The 16,787-nt window shown below is 55.4% G+C and overlaps 7 protein-coding genes across 7 annotated transcripts; 3 read left to right on the top strand and 4 right to left on the bottom strand.

Annotated features, from left to right (window-relative positions):
* Positions 1–90: 90 nt before the first annotated feature.
* Positions 91–855, bottom strand: EX895_002057 (uncharacterized protein; the record flags this gene model as incomplete). Its single annotated transcript, XM_029882656.1, has 1 exon — positions 91–855. The coding sequence occupies one exon, from the start codon at positions 853–855 to the stop codon at positions 91–93; it is 765 nt and encodes a 254-aa protein (XP_029740801.1).
* Positions 856–1,442: 587 nt separating this feature from the next.
* EX895_002056 (uncharacterized protein) lies at positions 1,443–2,257 on the top strand (the record flags this gene model as incomplete). Its single annotated transcript, XM_029882655.1, has 2 exons — positions 1,443–1,695; positions 1,794–2,257. 2 exons carry the CDS (start codon positions 1,443–1,445, stop codon positions 2,255–2,257), a joined length of 717 nt encoding a protein of 238 aa, XP_029740800.1.
* A 195-nt stretch (positions 2,258–2,452) lies between these two features.
* Positions 2,453–5,777, bottom strand: EX895_002055 (uncharacterized protein; the record flags this gene model as incomplete). The annotated part of the gene is made up of 2 exons (XM_029882654.1): positions 2,453–5,534; positions 5,623–5,777. The coding sequence occupies 2 exons, from the start codon at positions 5,775–5,777 to the stop codon at positions 2,453–2,455; spliced, it is 3,237 nt and encodes a 1,078-aa protein (XP_029740799.1).
* Positions 5,778–6,628: 851 nt separating this feature from the next.
* Positions 6,629–8,453, bottom strand: EX895_002054 (uncharacterized protein; the record flags this gene model as incomplete). The annotated part of the gene is made up of 2 exons (XM_029882653.1): positions 6,629–6,760; positions 6,858–8,453. 2 exons carry the CDS (start codon positions 8,451–8,453, stop codon positions 6,629–6,631), a joined length of 1,728 nt encoding a protein of 575 aa, XP_029740798.1.
* A 799-nt stretch (positions 8,454–9,252) lies between these two features.
* Positions 9,253–10,878, top strand: EX895_002053 (uncharacterized protein; the record flags this gene model as incomplete). The annotated part of the gene is made up of 1 exon (XM_029882652.1): positions 9,253–10,878. The coding sequence occupies one exon, from the start codon at positions 9,253–9,255 to the stop codon at positions 10,876–10,878; it is 1,626 nt and encodes a 541-aa protein (XP_029740797.1).
* Positions 10,879–11,738: 860 nt separating this feature from the next.
* Positions 11,739–12,758, top strand: EX895_002052 (uncharacterized protein; the record flags this gene model as incomplete). The annotated part of the gene is made up of 4 exons (XM_029882651.1): positions 11,739–12,040; positions 12,121–12,312; positions 12,422–12,614; positions 12,711–12,758. The coding sequence occupies 4 exons, from the start codon at positions 11,739–11,741 to the stop codon at positions 12,756–12,758; spliced, it is 735 nt and encodes a 244-aa protein (XP_029740796.1).
* Positions 12,759–14,103: 1,345 nt separating this feature from the next.
* Positions 14,104–14,952, bottom strand: EX895_002051 (uncharacterized protein; the record flags this gene model as incomplete). Its single annotated transcript, XM_029882650.1, has 1 exon — positions 14,104–14,952. One exon carries the CDS (start codon positions 14,950–14,952, stop codon positions 14,104–14,106), a length of 849 nt encoding a protein of 282 aa, XP_029740795.1.
* Positions 14,953–16,787: the final 1,835 nt, after the last annotated feature.

Below are 16,787 nucleotides of genomic sequence, written 5' to 3'. Positions count from 1 at the left end.
CGTCTATAAAGGCAGAGCGGTGTTTGTGAGTGTGAGTGTGTGTGTGTGTGTTGATCTGGTGGCGGAGCACTAGGGCGTAAATCGGAACCTTCAGAGGAGCGACTGCTTGGCAGTGGTCCAAGTGGCAGCAGCACCCATCATGATGGCGCTGGCAACAGCCATGGGACGAACACCGGCAGTGCACTTGAAGAGAGCGCCCGAGACACCGCCTGCAGCGACGGCGCCGTAGATGTCGTGCTTGCCACGCAAGCCGTCGATGGAGGCGTCGACGAGGTTGTAAATGAGAGCCACAACGCCGGCCGAGTTGCCAAAGAAGGCGCCTCGACGGGTGACCTGGTTGAGCACGGCGTTGAGACGCAGACGGAAAGTGGGGTGATCGACGCCGAGCGGACGGAACAAACCTTCCCTGGCACCGAGCAGTCCACCGATGGCGAGGCCAGAAAGGTAGGTGGTGCCAGTGCCGTAGCAGAGGTCGTCGGACCAGCCTCGGGAGGGAACAGCGGTTCGTGCGCCTTCCATGCTCGAAGGGGCACCATCGGTCAAGTCGAGATATTCAAGATCATCCTTACCGATGCCGGCGAGAGGGCCGAGCGCGCCAAGGTCAAGTGACGAGTCGCCAAGAAGGGAAGCTGCATTGGGGACATATTCAGCCGCGGCAGGCGAGGATGGTGTGGATGGTGATGGCGAAGAGGGCTGCTGGAAAGCGTGGCTGCGAAGATAGTCGGTGGGACTATCCGAGGATGGTGTTTGCGTTTGAGCGGGAGTAGGTGCAACGGCCTCAAATGCAGGCTGCTGCACGGGCGCAGACGAGGAGGAGGCATCCGCCGATTTGCTTGAAGAGAATGGCCAGACCATGATGGCTAGTTAAGTGTATGTGTGTGCGCTCGCAAAAGTTGTCCGTGGAGGCTTGACCAGTAATCCAAGAGCTGTGGAGACCGCAGGTAACGGTGCGTGAGCGCGTGCAGTTGAATTGCTTAGGTTGTTGGTGATGGTGGTGGTGATGGCAAGAGGACAGAGTGTGGAGAATAGTCGATTGATCGTGTTCAGGAATCGACTCATTCATTCTAATCTTGCCTTTTCTCGCTGAGCACACGCCGCTAACAGAGACAGAGCGAGAGAGAACCAAAAATGTCAAAAACCTTGTCCGCAAGCCAAGTTTTGAAACCTCTGCATTTTCCGCCGCGTTCCGAGCTGGCCGAGGGGCGAGAAAAGAGGAAAAGCGGTACAGCTCCAGCTCAAGCTCAGTTTCTTCTGATTCCTCAACTTTTTCTTGGTTGGAAATGCTCTTAGTCAGCATTACTTTACCAGAACCACACGTGATAAATCAGATTTTGGCCGGCCAGAAGGACCTCGCTTTCTTTCTCGACGTCTTTCTCAATCCTGACTGATATCTAGACCACCACCACCACCTTCTAAGCTACCAATCAGCCCCCAGACATACCATGATGCTCACAGGTGCAACATCCTCCTTACTCAGGCGAACCGCCATTGCAGCTGCAGCCCGCGCCTCGGCATCACAAGCCCCTGCTTCGCTCGCCGTCGCCTCCACCAGCATCGCTGCATCGTCTCCAATCCTCCCTGCCTTTGCATTCGGCGGTTCCATTCAGACGCGTAACTCGACCAAGCGTGGTGGTGGTTCCACCAAGAACAACCGCAACTCGCCAGGTAAACGCCTTGGTTACAAGAAGCAGACAGGTACGTACAATGAGTTTACAAGCTGTGCAATCAACCTAGCTGGCGCTCTGACGCAGATTCCCTTCCTTCCAATTGTGATCACCTCTACCTCTCTACAGGCCAAATCGTGTACCCAGGCCAGATCATCTTCCGGCAACGCGGCACCTCGTGGCATCCGGGCCCCAACGCCGCCATTGGCAAGGATCACACCATCTTCGCCACGGCTCCAGGCTACGTCCACTTTTACTACGCCGATGCTGCCTCTTCTCCAGCACCGTCCGTCAACGCAGTTGCCACCTCGCTGTCTGGTGTCAAGCTTCCCATCAAGAAGCCTACGCCCACCCACTTCCACGCCAAGGAGCTCTCCACCACTCCCCACCCTTCTTCCAAGAAGCAGCGTCGCAGATACATCGCCGTCTCGCCCAACCCGGAGACTACTTTCCCTCTACCTGTGGGAACACCGCGAGAGAGGCGATTCGAAAAGATCGACCTCAACTCGCTCCAGAACCAGATCGACCAGCTCAAGATCCACCAACAAGGGATTGACAACACCGAGTCGGCCCCATCTTCGGCCTCGGCTTGATGAGCGACTCGAACTGCTTGTTTGATCCCAATTGTACTTGTACCCGCGCCCTTCAATCTCACCTGCCTTGACCATCCTCACTCGCTTTTGACCGTTGCCGTTCTCTCATGCCTCGTCTCTGTTTCATCTCACACAAATGTCGTGCTGTCATCGTAGAACGGTCGATGCTATTGCGTCAATCCACGCTACGTTTTTCTAGATGGAGCTCAGTCGCCCCAGAAGCCACTGCTCCAGGTCTTGCCATCCTCCACCCACACGCACCAGGATCTTTTTCGCTTTGGTCCCCGCTCTCGCTCCCGCGCTCCCCGCTGGTCGATGCAGCTCGAGCAGTCGGCACGCCATCTTGCGCCCTCCGATCTCGTATTGCGCTCGGTTGTCTTTGCCCGGTCCCTCTTCCAGCCTCACGCCTCGGGGGAGCGGCGCATCGATGCGTTCCAATGCGACTCCGAGCCCGTTGCAGATTGCGGCCACCTCGACATCCAGTGCGTCGTTTGGATTGGGGCGGTATTGTTCGATGGCACCTGTCGCACCGTAGCTGCTTCCAGCCACCGATCCGGATCCGATCCTCGATCCTGCTCCAGACACACCCCTTACGCCTCGACCCGGTCCATACCACGTTCCGGTCGACATGCCTCCGACCGATCCATTGTCGCTGAACGTAGGCGTGGTGCGTCCGCTGGTGAGAGATCGCAGATTCGAAATGCTCGATCTCTTCAGAGACGAGCCTGGCTCGGCTGCTGGCAATGACGCCAGCGCCGCCGCTGACAACGGAGTGGCACGTCCAGAAGATAGAGCAACGTTGCGTCTCGTCGGAGGTGGCTTGCTCGCTCGCTTGTTCGGCGTGACCCCGGTGCCTGCAGCGCCCGTCGAAGGTGCACGTGCATACATGCTCAGCCTCTGCGCCCTTGCAACGATCGCAGGCTCGGGCGTTTGCATGCTCAGCCTCGACGCACCCATGTACTGCATCGGTGTCGACGACGAGACCTGCGACATGGCCGATCCCGGTCGGCTCGGTGTGTGGGTGGCATCCGAACTTCTCACCGCAAGGCGCGGAATCATTGAATCCCGCTTTCTGGACTTGGCATCCCCCACATTCCCCTGAGCCGACGGCGGACGATAGTACTGACCTGCAGAGGAAGCCGGGCGAGCCGGAGAGGACCCTACGCCAAATTTGAGATATTCAATTGAGTCGTCCAGGTCCTTGTCGGCTCCCGAGGATCCGGACGGCCATGCGACTTGCGAGTGCGAACGCGTCGTGGACTCAGGCTGTGTCTGGCGTGTATGACTGGAACTAGGTGTGTCGAGGTCATGCCAGGACGACTTGAAGCTTGACGGAGGAGGCCGGCTGGGTGTGTCCGACCCATCGCGACCGGTAGCTGCTGCACTGCGGCTGCTGATGATTGAAATTGGTCTTGCTCCCGGCGACCTGCCGAGGACGCCTTTCTCCACAGCACCAGTCGCAGCGTTAGCCATGGATGTGGCACGATTTCGAATGGGGCTGTCTGTGGCTGATGGCGACAGCGAACCGCCGATGGGCCTGCCCCCTAGGTGTGGTACTGACCGCGGCACCTCGAGTTGTCTTGCGATTCCAGCTCGGGGCGGTGTCGAGGCCGACTGACTGTGCAATCCGAGCGACTCTGCGGTCGCAGAGATGCGTCTTAATCGCTGCGGTGTCCCAGCAGCGGGAGGTGTGCTGGACAAGTTGGAACCCGTCGAAGACGAGCTCGGCAAGCGACCCGGTCCGCTGGCTGTACGCGACGACGACGATGACAACGAAGGCGTGTTACGATGCGACAGAGCCGAACCACGACTCGGCGTTCCCAAGCCCAGTCCGGACTGCACCGACGCGCTGGTCCGCAGCTTGGAGGGGAGCGGCGGAAGACTTGATACGGATGTTGCAGGGCTCGCCACGTCGTTGGTGATCGATGAGCCACTGCTGTCGGAGCGTACACGCCGGAAGAGGGCTTCCATGCGCTTAAGGTCTCTTTCCGTTTTGGTCAGTTCGTCACGCAAAGTACGCCAGCGAGCCCGTAGATCCGAAAGGCGGCGGAGCACGGTTCCGTTGGCGGTCTGTCTCTCATTGCACCCCTTTTCGAGAGTATGGAGGACTTGTTGACAAGCGGGTAGGTAGTACGACTTTTTGACACCAAATGTCTTTGTAAGTGCGACGAGCTCGTCGTGCTTGGCTTGAATGTCGTAGTCATCTTCGAGATCATTTTCAGCCCCGGCTGCGCGCTGCAGCTTGCCAGCAAGATGGTCGCGCTGAACCTGCGAGACAAATCTGTTGCACAGCGAGACGGCTTTTTCCAGACTATCCATCATGCCCTCGGCTTGGGTGCTGATGGAGCGAAAGACGTCGAGATATTTGTCGTCGGCAAGTTCCTTCTTCAGCGCATCTGCCTCCTCTTGGACTGAAGCCCACTCGGCGCAGAGATCGTCGTACTTTGCACGCAATGCGCGCGGTGTCAGAGCAGGCGCAAAGCCGGGCAGCGCCATGTCATCCAAGCTGGCCAGGCTGTCGATACTGCCGATGCTGTTGCGACGGGCGCGCGCCTGCCAGCCGCTCATCTCTTTATCAACGATCGATGTATCGCAGGCGTCGGCATCGGTTGAATGCGAGGAAGGGTCATGGAGTTCGGCTAGGCGGACTTCGAGTTGTTGCATTGATCGCGAAAGGGCCTCGAGCTTTTCATCGAGCTGCATGAGGGACAGATCGATGCCTCCGAGTGAGGCTCCTTCCGGCGAGCTTTTGACGTCGTCAGATGCCGCATGCCGTGCTGCATCGAGGCTCATCTTGGTGCCGTGACGCTGCTCCTGGATCGAGAAAAGGTGGGCTTGGATGATTTGGACAGCATCGTGGGCATCCGCAATCTCGTCGCCAATCTCGAGTAGGTCTGCCTGGCGGAAGCCGAACTCTTGCGAAAGCCTGGCGGGTGCGCTTGTGAGACTTGCTTGCGATGGTAGGGGAGGAGTTGCAAAGAAGCCAGAGGGTGGCTGTGGCGTGCGTGCATCATCATGGTCGTCGCGACTCGCGTTGGGATTGACATCAAGGCTAGAATGCGCTGTTGCCTGACTGAGCGCATGTGCTGAACTTGGCACGGGTTTGTCGGCTAGAGTCAGGGTCGCGATCGTATCGGCGAGGTCGGAGGCGGTCAGAGGTAGACCTTGACGAGAAGCAGTCTGGATTCGGCCCTTGCTGGGTGAGTTGACGATGGACGAGTTGCGTGCTGGCACTGCAGCTGGACTCATCATGACGGAAGACGATCGCGATGGAATGCTGATGAGCAGAAAGGGGAGGCAAAAGCCAGGAGGGACGCGTCAGGCACGGCAAGCTCTAGCTGCATATGTGAGGAGCAAGTACTTACGAGACACTGCTACTGGAGCTCAAGATGGATGCAGAGCGAACATGACCAGTACGTCGAGCTGAAGGCGAGCTCGGAATTACGATCCTCGACGCAGACGTATCCTGGCTATTGTTCGGAGTAATGCTTGTCTCGTGGGACTGCATCGTGCTGAGCATGGTCTGGGGACGGAAAGAAGCGAGTGTCGGACAGCATGTATTTGGTAGAGATGTCAGCTGAAGGAATTGACGACTTGCATCGCGAAAGAACAGAGTTCGAGAGGCAGGTATGTGCGCCACGCCGCGTGCGCCGCCGAGTCGCCTGTGGACGTGAATCGAGTTACGAACGGAGTCCGATGGCGGTCGTGAGCCTTGAGTAAATTGGAGATCGAAAGAGAAGAAGTTACAAGGGCGATCTGTACAGCGAAATCTAGATTCAAAGATTTGCAAGCGACCGAGGCGGTGGTGGTATAGATAGCTATGCAGCTTGGGCGTGCTGAAAGCCAAGGGTGTGCGAGTGTTGGTGTCAGTGTCAGTGTTGGTGTCCGTGTTCCGAGCGTGCGTGCGCGACTGACTGCATCCGTTGAGCGCGCGCGCCTGGACCCAACCAACCTTCATGACCGCTCGGCCAAAAATCGCGCTTTGTTAAACTACGGCCAGCGACGCGAGCACCAGCCCTGAGAGACAGCACCCGGCGCTGCGAGTCGCCGTCCGAAGCAACACAAGGTTCGCCCATGTGCCTGCGCCCGTCGCAGCGTCGAGGGCCTCACACAGGTGAATGTGCTACAATCGCCATGACTTTAAATGCCCCAGCGGTACATCTTGTCTTCATCTAAGCCACGGTCACACTTCGCACGCCTTTCCTTAGATGAGGGAGAAGATCTATTGATTTCACTCTGTCGCCAGTGGTATGTACTCGCCATGAGTTTTTGCTGTACTTCCCCTCGCACGCCAATCCAAGCAGAGGCGAACAACGCTGGCGATCAGTACACAGATCACTATTGTCCGCACAAGAGCTCTCGTGGTTGAGTTCATGATCCAGGGTCTTTTGCTGACGTAGCGAGGACGTTCAAGGTCCCACCGGAAGAGTGATACTTGCCCTCGTGGATCAAATGTGCGGCCCAGATAGCGTTTGATGTCGCCCTGAACCTGCCCAGCACACTCTTTGTTTGTGCTTGTCGAGCACAGAGATAGTGTCTTATCTGCTGAAAACCATCGCTTCCAAAAAGCAAAGCGGCCTGGAAGGTCTCGAGGAGCAACATGGCTCTTGATGGGATGCAGCAGCAACGGCTGGATGCACGCGTCCACCTGTGATTGCCAGCGTGTGTAGATTTTGCCTGCGATCGTGGACGTATAGTAGTACGAAGTATCTTTGGGCGCTTCTTCGTGATACTTGGATAGGGCCGCCCTTGGCGGATTCAGCAACTGATCGAGCTTCGCCGGCGACGCTTCGTACTTGAAAGCGACTGGGTGAGGGTAATGAACCAGCTTTATCTGCTCCGCACAGAGATCATCGCGTCCTTCGCTGGCGAGATCGGTTGGGACGAATACGAGACTGGGAGCCATCGCCTCGCAAAAGAACGATTGATGCTGATTGGCCGTCACGTTCTCTAGAGCCAAGACAGCTCGCCTGCTTAGCCAGAGGTTGGTGCCAACAGAGGCAGCTCGTGGCGTAGACCGCATACTTGGGTATCCTTGCACATCGTACTCCCAATACCAGCCTGAGCCACGTGGATCACGAACAGGAGAAAAGACAATCACGTCGGCGGTTTTGTTTTCGCATGCTGCACCGGGCTTGCTGGAGCTGTCGAGATCGCCACCTTGCACTGGCCAACGGGCATATGTCTGCCCGCTTTTCTGGTAAGCGTACGTATGGATAGAGTCCAGTAGTCGATCGTATGTGTGAGTGAAGCGTGTGTCCATCTCCCAGTTGACGACACTGTCGTACTCGGAGTGCTCGACTGCAAAGCGTTGCAATGCCAGCAAGCAGCCACGATACGAGCCGGCTGCGTCGATACCAGCGCGGAAGTCGCCATAAAGCGGATAGCGCAGCGTCATCTCCTTCTCGCTCCACAGAGAGACCATGGGCCAGAACTCGATGGGAACGCTGCCTCGAAGGATCGTCTTTCGGCCAGAAGCGCTGAACATGGCGACATGGGATGCCGCATCCTTGACCTCGAGCAGAAGATGCACATCAACATTGAACGGGAGATCAGCGGTCCGCAGCTCCCAGACAAGGGCGCGCAGGTGAAGGACAGCGTCCTGCGTCCACTTGAAGTGCTGATAGAGGCGAAGGACAATAGCCGTCCGGGACTTGGTGCCCTCTGCCTTTCTCGTAACGTTCGGTCTGATGCCGTTTTGATTTGCTGTGCAAGACTGTGATGGGGAGAGCTTGGACCAGTCGACGTGTGGATATTGTAAGGGGTCATGCTCGGCCAACAAGTTCGCGTACCACAAGAGATCGTTTGTGATGACAGCCTTGTCTTGCAGGCCGAGTCGCACTTGCGTCTTGTCCATGTACGTGTTGCCCCATGCTTCTGCCAGGTAAGGTTCAAAGCGAGACGCATAGTGGAAGCAAATGTGCTGATTCGAGCCTACCTCTCGGGACGACCCAATCGGCGCAACGGCCTCGCTTTGTGGAGACTCTGAAGCAGCGCTTTTGGGGAGAAAGCAAGGTCCTTGCTGCGAGATTGCTGCTGGAGGCATGCGCTCCAAATACCATGGCTGAGATTCAGCGAGGAAGAGCCTGTACCAAGGATAGATTTGCACCGAATGAAAGATGACCGCGGCCACCACGGCCACGCTCAGTGTCAGTGCCCAGCATCGAAGTCGCTGCAGCAGGTCGGACGAAGACATGGTTGTTTTGGCGATCAGCAAAGCATATTGGCAGGTGGGCTGGGACAGAGTATACGCAGTCGGTCCGCTGTCAGACGATCCTTTCTCGAACCTCATTCAATTCTCCGGGGTCGGCTTCCATTCTAGCACAGCCTAGCACGGCCTACCGAGTCCCGAAATTCAGCTCGGTAGACGTGCAGAAGCCGGTCCAAGCTGTTTGACAGGCTTCGGCCGGCCAGCTTGATCTGCCCCTCTTGCTTGGAAACCGTGCCATTCGCTGCGTGTTCGCGATTTAACACGACGACACAGCTCGCAACCCGAAGTCTTGCACGTGCGAACAATGTCCAAGGAGCAAAAACACGCTCTAAATGAGGCCGTGCCCTGCATTCCACTACTGTACTGTACAGTACTGTGCTCGCAGCAAAAATGGTTTGAGCGCTCCCCACAATGCCGGTCTGAACTGTCAGAATCGCACCGAATGGCCGGATCCTTGTCAGGTGCAACTCAACTCAATCGTTGATTATTACCCGCACTGCCGTCATCCATCAATCCCTAGCATGGTATGCTCAACAATCCTTCTCACAAGACCAAACAACACAAATCGCGCAGGAAACGTCAACCTGTCGCATGCACGCGCTGTCGTCGCTTGAAAAGACGCTGCGATCGAGCAATACCTTGCCTCTCGTGCAAGACAGCCCGAGTAGAATGTAGGCTCTACGATCTACCACAAAACGATGCGGCGGTTGCGGGAGACCGAGATGCCCACCAATCGGATGCAGACATCAGAGACGAGCCGCACGACCAAGCGTTGCTGCTGGCAATGCTTGGAGATCAGCCCTTCGTCGATGTCCTGCTACGCATCTGGTTCTCTCACATCGACTTCATGTACGACAGCGTTGTCGACACCCGCCTCCATCGTCTTTGGACGCAGCATCAGCTGGAAGACGCCATGGCCTCTCCCAGTCTGCAACCGCTCATCTCCATCATACTGGCCGTGACGTGCCAGATCGCTCCGGAGCGCATTGCAGCAGCCATAGCCAATTGCACCGCGGCTTCGTCTTCGACCGACAGACTCGTCACCATCTCGTTCGAGTATGCCAAGAAGGCTACCGATGCGTTTTTCGAAGCTTGCAGCGTGCATTCCAGTCTCGATGCCGCCATAGTCGAGCACTTGCAGGCCTCTCTGCTTGTCGCCGCCTACCTCAAGAATGCCGACAAGCTCTTCGAGTATAGAACTCGACTGTCTAGGGACATTGCCTTTCTACAGTGCATCCACGTCCACACCTTGGGGCCTGTTGCGCAAGATGCAACACGCAGCTCCGTCAAAGAGATGGCTCGGCGAATTTGGTGGTCTTACTTTCAGTACGATCGCTTCTTCTGGTTGTTAGACCCGTCCTTTCCCTATCAAATGGGCAGGAATCACTGCGACATTTCGTTTCGAGATCACTCCGGCCTGGAGCATCACATTTCTTGTCAGCAAACCAATGTGAACACTAGTGCGGTGCTGCCTATCTTCCAGCTTGGTACCGGCCAAGGCGAGACACCAAGGGTCGCAGATGCAGCGCGCATGTCCAGGTTCACCAGCAACATGATCTGCATCGCTCTCGCCGCAGAGCATGTCTCGGATCGCTTGGCAGATCTCGGCCGCCTCACCACTCGTTTGCATACCATCTCTGAAGCAACAGCTCAGCTCGAGAACGCGATCGACACAGTCATTTCAGATTTCAATTTGCTCTTTTCCACTCTTGAGCAGCAACAGTCGTCGATAATCGAAACAACAAATCGATCCTCTACTCAGATTCGACAAGAGCAGGTCTCCAGCATCACCCTAGATACACTTCGCTACCAGGCCTGCACCACGCTGGCAAGCTGTGCATCCCATCTGTCCATCGGCATCAAAGACAGGCTCTTCATCGTCAGGGCTCAGGCTACAGCTACTTTGGTACAGCGAGCGCTCGAGCTGACAGCAGGTCTGAGTCCGTCAGAGCTTCGATGGGCTTTCTTCCTCAATTATATCGGCCGAAGCACCGCAAACCTGGCCCGCCTTGTGCTTGAGCCATCCTTGCAGCTGGCGGGCTCCTCTAGCTGGGTGGGGCTATTGGTTCGCAGCAGGAACTTCTTGTGTCTGATCGCCAATCAGAACAAGGATCCTTTACCTGTAAGGGTAGCCGAAGAGGTGTGTTTGGGTACGGCGAGGATCTTTGCTGAGGTCGACAAATCACTCGAAGCTGACCTGAGCAATGTACGCAAGACAGCAGCCGACGCTGTCCGCGCGGAAAGAGTATGGGAGCGTGCTGCACAGCAAGTACTGCAGCAACAATCGTTCGTTATTCCTGGCAGGCCCGGAGCGACTGAAAGTGATCTCACCCTGCCGGGGGAACACGAGTTGATGCAACAGATCATGTTTCTGGAGGCCTTTGAGGGGCTGTTTGCGTTTTCAGTCTAGCTCGAGCCATGCAAGCGATCAAGTCACCGTGTCCATTTTCAAATGGCTGTGCGGATATGGAGATAATGACCGAAGACCTGTAGCTCGGTCGTATTGCGTGCGTGACAGGCTGAGTATCACCATCAAGGTTCCCCCACGCCCCACCGTTGTCCGAATCCGAGTGGCTATCGGACGGAATTGCGTGCCGGAAGGGCGTCTCTGAGCTTCGAATGCCACGGGGCAACGGCTCGCTTAGGCCACCAGCTCAGCCTGGAACTCTTCTGTCTCAATTAACGATCAAAGGTGTGTGTGCGTCTATGCGTGTGAGCAGCGGGCCCGGTAGCGCGGAAAACGAAAATAACCCAAGCGAGTGGAGGCGGAGAAACGGCAAACCCAGAACGGAGAAATGTCACATATAGCGGAGAAATCTTGTGCGTAGCCGCCCGGTGGAGGCGGAGTGCACACTACAGCGTGTCCATCTGCGCGGAGTTGATGGACAACAGCTCTCGAACCGACTTGAACTTCGTCCCTCCGCACACAACGAAGGCCCTTCTCCCGTGGAGGCGCTCAGGGACGTGCAAACTCTCAATGCTATCAAAGGTGGAGGGCGTGTTCCAGTTTATTTGATGCCCTCGGGACACACACCCTGAGGCTCGCACGGGTTCGTCGTTGGCAGTCTTTACAAGCAAGAAACCTGTTGAATCTCCTGTTGGGACAACGCAGAGGTGGTGCTCAGAGAATGACCTTTTCCTGCGGTATATAACTCGACCGGCTTTTCATCGTCTTGAGAAGTGCACCATCCAACCAACTGCCTCGCTTCACCACTTTACACTCGCCCTTACTGCTCCAAGCCCATCTTTCCAAGTCTTCTCTTTGCCATCATGTCTGCTTCACTCGAGAACAAAGTCGTCATCATCACTGGTGGTGTTCTTGGTACCGCCACTGCACGACTTCTCGCCTCCAACGGCGCCAAGATTGCCTTCATCTATCACTCCAACGCCGCTGCAGCCGACAAAGCACTCGCTACGTTTCCCGGTCAAGGACACAAGTCGTACGGCGCAGACCTGCGAACCGAGGCAGCCATCGAGAAGGTCTTCAAAGCCGTCAAGGCCGACTTTGGAAAGATCGACATTGCCATCAACAATGTCGGCAAGGTTCTCAAGCGCCCCATTATCGACCTCACGTGAGTCTCAAAACATTCCTTCCTGTATACAAATGGGACACTATACTTACCAGTCGCGCTGCTTAAACGCATCATTATAGCGAGAGCGACTTTGACACCATGTTCGACCTCAATGCAAAGGCCGCCTTCTTCTTTATCAAACACGCTGCGATCAACCTCGAAAACGGTGGCAAGATCGTCTCGACCGTGACGTCGCTCTTGGCCGCCTTCACCGGCAATTATGCACTGTACGCCGGTGCCAAGGCGCCCGTGGAACACTTTACTCGCGCTGCGTAAGTACTTTCCTATGCCCTATCTCTCTCTATCCTCTGTCGATTCGTCTCATGCGTATCTTTTCTCATCAACTAAACCCCACCAACCCTTGATCATTGTATCCTACAGCGCCAAGGAGCTCCAGCCTCGTCGCATCAGCGTCAACGCTATTGCTCCTGGTCCGATGGACACACCCTTCTTTTACCCTCAGGAGGAAGATGCAGCCGTTGCTTTCCACAAGTCTCAGGCGCTTGAAGGCCGACTCACCGATGTAGAGGACATTGCTCCCATAATCAAACACCTCGTCTCTGACGGCAACTGGGTATGTCGAGTGCTCGATCGAGTCGCACAGATCCATGTGAGAATCCAATACTGACCCCTTGGCACTGTCTATGCACCTATACATTTACACGCACAGATCACCGGCCAGACCATCTTCGCCAACGGTGGATACACTACCCGCTGATCAATCCTGCAACCGTGCCTGTCGACAACTCGCTCGGTTCTCACATGTACAATTGCAAACCTTGGGAACTTATTGTGTCGAGCTGGGATATTGACCATTTATCATGTGACTGCACGCGTACTAACGCAAGCAGAACCGTAGACGATTAGCGCTGTTGCGAAATGTGCTACGAGTGCAATCAGAGCAAAGACAGGGACCGCTCGGGGGCCCCTCCCTCTCAAAGACTGTCACTTAACACAGTTCATGTACTGTACGGTGCCGGCTCATAAAGATTCGGCCTAAGCACAGGCATCCCGGGCTGGCATTTTACGATTGGTGAGGAGAGGATTGAATTGCAGCTAAACCTGTGAGATCGGAGAGCTCGAGGAGGCTTTAGGTCCTCCGTTACGGGGGGGAGGGTGGCGAGCAGGGTTAGGCTCAAGCCCATATCGATTGCGGATCTCTTACACTTTTGAAAGGCTTGTTGATGGTAGCGTTTTTGCAGTTGCCATCTGCATAGTCATGTTCTAGTTCGTTACTCCCACTGCAAGTAGAAGTATCTTCGAACAACAATATGCTGAATATGGCATCGGAAGATCGTCGAGTTACCCGTGAGCCACCTCTGAGCCCCGAAGTGTTAGGTGTCGAGGGGGGGGGTGAGGTGCAAATATGAACCTTTTCACCGTGGATTCCAAGATCGTCTACCGGATGTGACTTATCAAAAGTGGTATCATGCTCGCCGTGTCCAGTGATCGAAACTGAAGCTGAGACCTTATGTTCAATAAAGAGGTCCAGGATAGCGCGGTCTTTCCCTTGTACGTCTGTTGGCCTAGCTTCTACTGGCACAAAGGTAAGCTGGTCGTTTTCGTCGATATAGTAGTGGTACCGTTCAGGTAGAGCCAGGACCGACTTTCGGAGTCCAATGATCTGTGGGTCAACGACATCAAGGCGCTTGCCCATTGTAGTGATGATGAGTGCTAATAAGGCTGCTACGATCCTTACCAGCGTAGTCCGGAAATTGTAGATGGGAACCCGTGCAAGTTGTAAGGGCTGTCCGACGAAGACTCCTAGCCCTAGGATGTGATCGTGATTGGAGTGCTTACTTGATGGTCGAATAAAAAAGAAACTTATAGACAAGCCAAAGCCGATAACGAGAATTTGCTATCCATCATAAACAAGGAAGACACTCGCATCTACAATGTCCGGTAGGGGATAACCAGTCAGCGTGTTTCAAATGGTTTTGCTCGACCCTACATTGAGCGCAAAGCGGAGAACCTTGAGGCATCTCGTGAAAGTCAATAGTTTAGCAATATTGCTTGATTTGGCACCACCCGTCCGACAATGGGTGTGGAGGCGGAACTGAACCCTAACCTTCGTGCTCCCTCGACGTTCCGACTGCCTGACCCGAGCTGTGTACAGAAGCAAGAAAATCCATCACAGCTTCCCCCACCACTTCCGGGCATTCGAGGTGCGGAGCATGACCCGCGTTCCCAACGGCAACGACCTTTGCTGTGCTGAAGTTTGAGGCCACCCACTCCGCCTCATCCAGGGGATTGGACCAATCGGGATCTTTGTCTCCCATGACTACCAGCACAGGAACGTCCTTGGCCTTCTCCAGCCAAGGGCCTACAACGGCGTGGTCCGCGCCACTGACTGTCTTTTGGAACGCCGTCCATCGACCTGGCCGCGTCTGCGATTTGATCAGTTCCTCTGCACGCTCTTTGCACTTGTCTTCGCCCAATCCGGGCCAGAGCGAGCGGCTATATGCTTTCCAGACGATTGGCCCCCACGGGCGCGCGACCAACGCCGCCAGTATGTACTTTCCGGCAGAGCCCATGCTGTTGCGCAGAAACGGCCCCAACAGCACGAGACCCTTGCACAGGTCAGGCCGGCGGCCCGCTGCGATGGTCGCGGCGGCTGCAGTGAACGAAACGCCAATCAGGATGGCGGGACCCAGGTTGATCTCCTGAATAAGCGCAAGGAAGTCGGCTGCGGCGGCCTCGTCGCCGTATCGATCAAAGTCTGTCGAGCTGTCGCCATGGCCGCGATTGTCTAGACACGCTACCGTGTAGCCCGCAGCAACGAGCAGCGATGCCAACTGGGTGTAGGCGTTGCGGAGATCCCCCATAGCAGGCGCACAGATCACAAGAGGACCCTCGCCCTGTATGTCGACGGCCAGTTGTCCATGTTCGAGTTCGAAGTATCGGATTGTCATGTTGGATGTGGTTGGAGCGAACGGGAGACTTGGTAGACAATGGGAGCAATGTTATTTATGAGGATGCTCATGGTCAAGACGTCGCTGATGCTGCCTTTCGTGGTACTTGCGTTGAGTCGATGATAGTGCATTGATTTGCAGGTTGTAGAAGGACCCTACGTTATCTGACACGCTGGGATGTACATCCGCGGACAGAATTTGGCTGGTTGTAGCACGAGAGAAGGACGAGCCGCGTGGCCTGGCATCTGAGCTACCCTTGCCAATCTTTGTGCCGGAGTTAATGGATAATATTCCAAATTGGATGTTTCTTGTCCTTAATCCTGGAATTGAATACTAAGATCCTTTTGTTTTCTGCAACCCTGTGAACGCCGGGCCACCTAGGTTGCGTCACACTTTTCCGCTACGCAGGTCGGGTCCTATCGCAAAGTTGCCGCGTTTCCGACGGCTTTGTTCACTTTCAACAGATGCTACAGTACACAAAGAGGTTGAAGGTTTTGGTCGACGTTTCTTCTGTGCCGCGTACAGTACGTACAGACGGCCATTTCAAGGTGCATCCCGATCCTCTGTCCTTCAACCAGCTTCTCACTCTCAGACCCACACACATCATCGTCGCATCCACACTGACAATCAGCTTTTGCAATAGGTATCACGTGTCCGCAAGTGGCCAAGCGACCAACTGACTGTGTCGTTCATTCCACCATCGATCTGATGACTCCCACGTTGCCATTCGACCCTCACCGCTTCTACGACGAGGTGCGGTCGAGACCAATCCTAGAAGCAATCTAAGAGGTTCTATTATTGAGGAAGTGCACCTCCTGAAAAAGCTTGAATGGACGATCTTGTCTGTAGTCTCGGGGCCGCTACGCAGACTTTTGCATCCGATACTTCTTATTGCCAACTTATCTCCAACCAAACACACTTCTGTCGCTGCCGCCACAAATCAAGTCTGTTCAGCCAAGTTTGATGCGCGTACAGCCGAACACGATTTGGGCTCTGCAAAGGATTCAGGATGTAGCAGGGCAGCAAAAGGTGGGCTTTGGGATTCCAGGCCCATTCATCACCATATCTTGCCTATATTTCGACAATCAACTTCGCGCGGACTCGAATGTCAAGGACCGCGCGCCTGACTTCTGAGCTCGTAAGTAAACTCGCCTTGCACTCGAGATCAGCTGAGCTCGAAGGCTAGGATGCCTCGACTTCGAGTTGGACTGAACTCGTAGCTGAGCTCGACTTATTTCCAAGGCCCGTTGAACTCGAACGTCAAGGCCCCTCGGTTTCGAGATGAACCGATCTCGTACCCAACAGGATCTGGCTGACGAAGTCGACTAGTCCTTGTGGCCACCCCGTTCAGAGGCGGCGTGGCACGCTCCGATGTCGTGGTAGAATTGGACGAGGTTGGTCTGGCTCTTGTACACGGCCTGGGCGACCTAGCGACTAGTACGAGAGTTGTTAATCGACGTCGAGGTGTGTCAACGTCGAGATGTGGTGAATCTATGGTCTGGTGGAGGTTCCAGACCGCGGTTGAGGTTCCGCTACGGTTGAGGTTCCGTAATGCTAGTGTAGGTTCTAGCACTGTCGATCACACGAGCAAATACTGCTGCAATGGATTTGATTGCAGCGACGGGCTGAAAGACTGTAACAGATCTTGTGGTAAGTAAAGTATAAAGGGTTAGGGTTAGGGGCAGGGGTTAGGGTTTAGGGTTAGGGTTAGGGGTTAGGGTTAGGGTTAGGGTTAGGGTTAGGGTTAGGGTTAGGGTTAGGGTTAGGGTTAGGGTTAGGGTTAGGGTTAGGGTTAGGGTTAGGGTTAGGGTTAGGGTTAGGGTTAGGGTTAGGTT

This window comes from Sporisorium graminicola, chromosome SGRAM_13 (genome assembly GCF_005498985.1).
Source record: "Sporisorium graminicola strain CBS 10092 chromosome SGRAM_13, whole genome shotgun sequence".
NCBI lineage: Eukaryota > Fungi > Basidiomycota > Ustilaginomycetes > Ustilaginales > Ustilaginaceae > Sporisorium > Sporisorium graminicola.
Note: the sequence above shows the minus strand (reverse complement) of the source record. Positions and strands in the feature narration are given on the sequence as shown.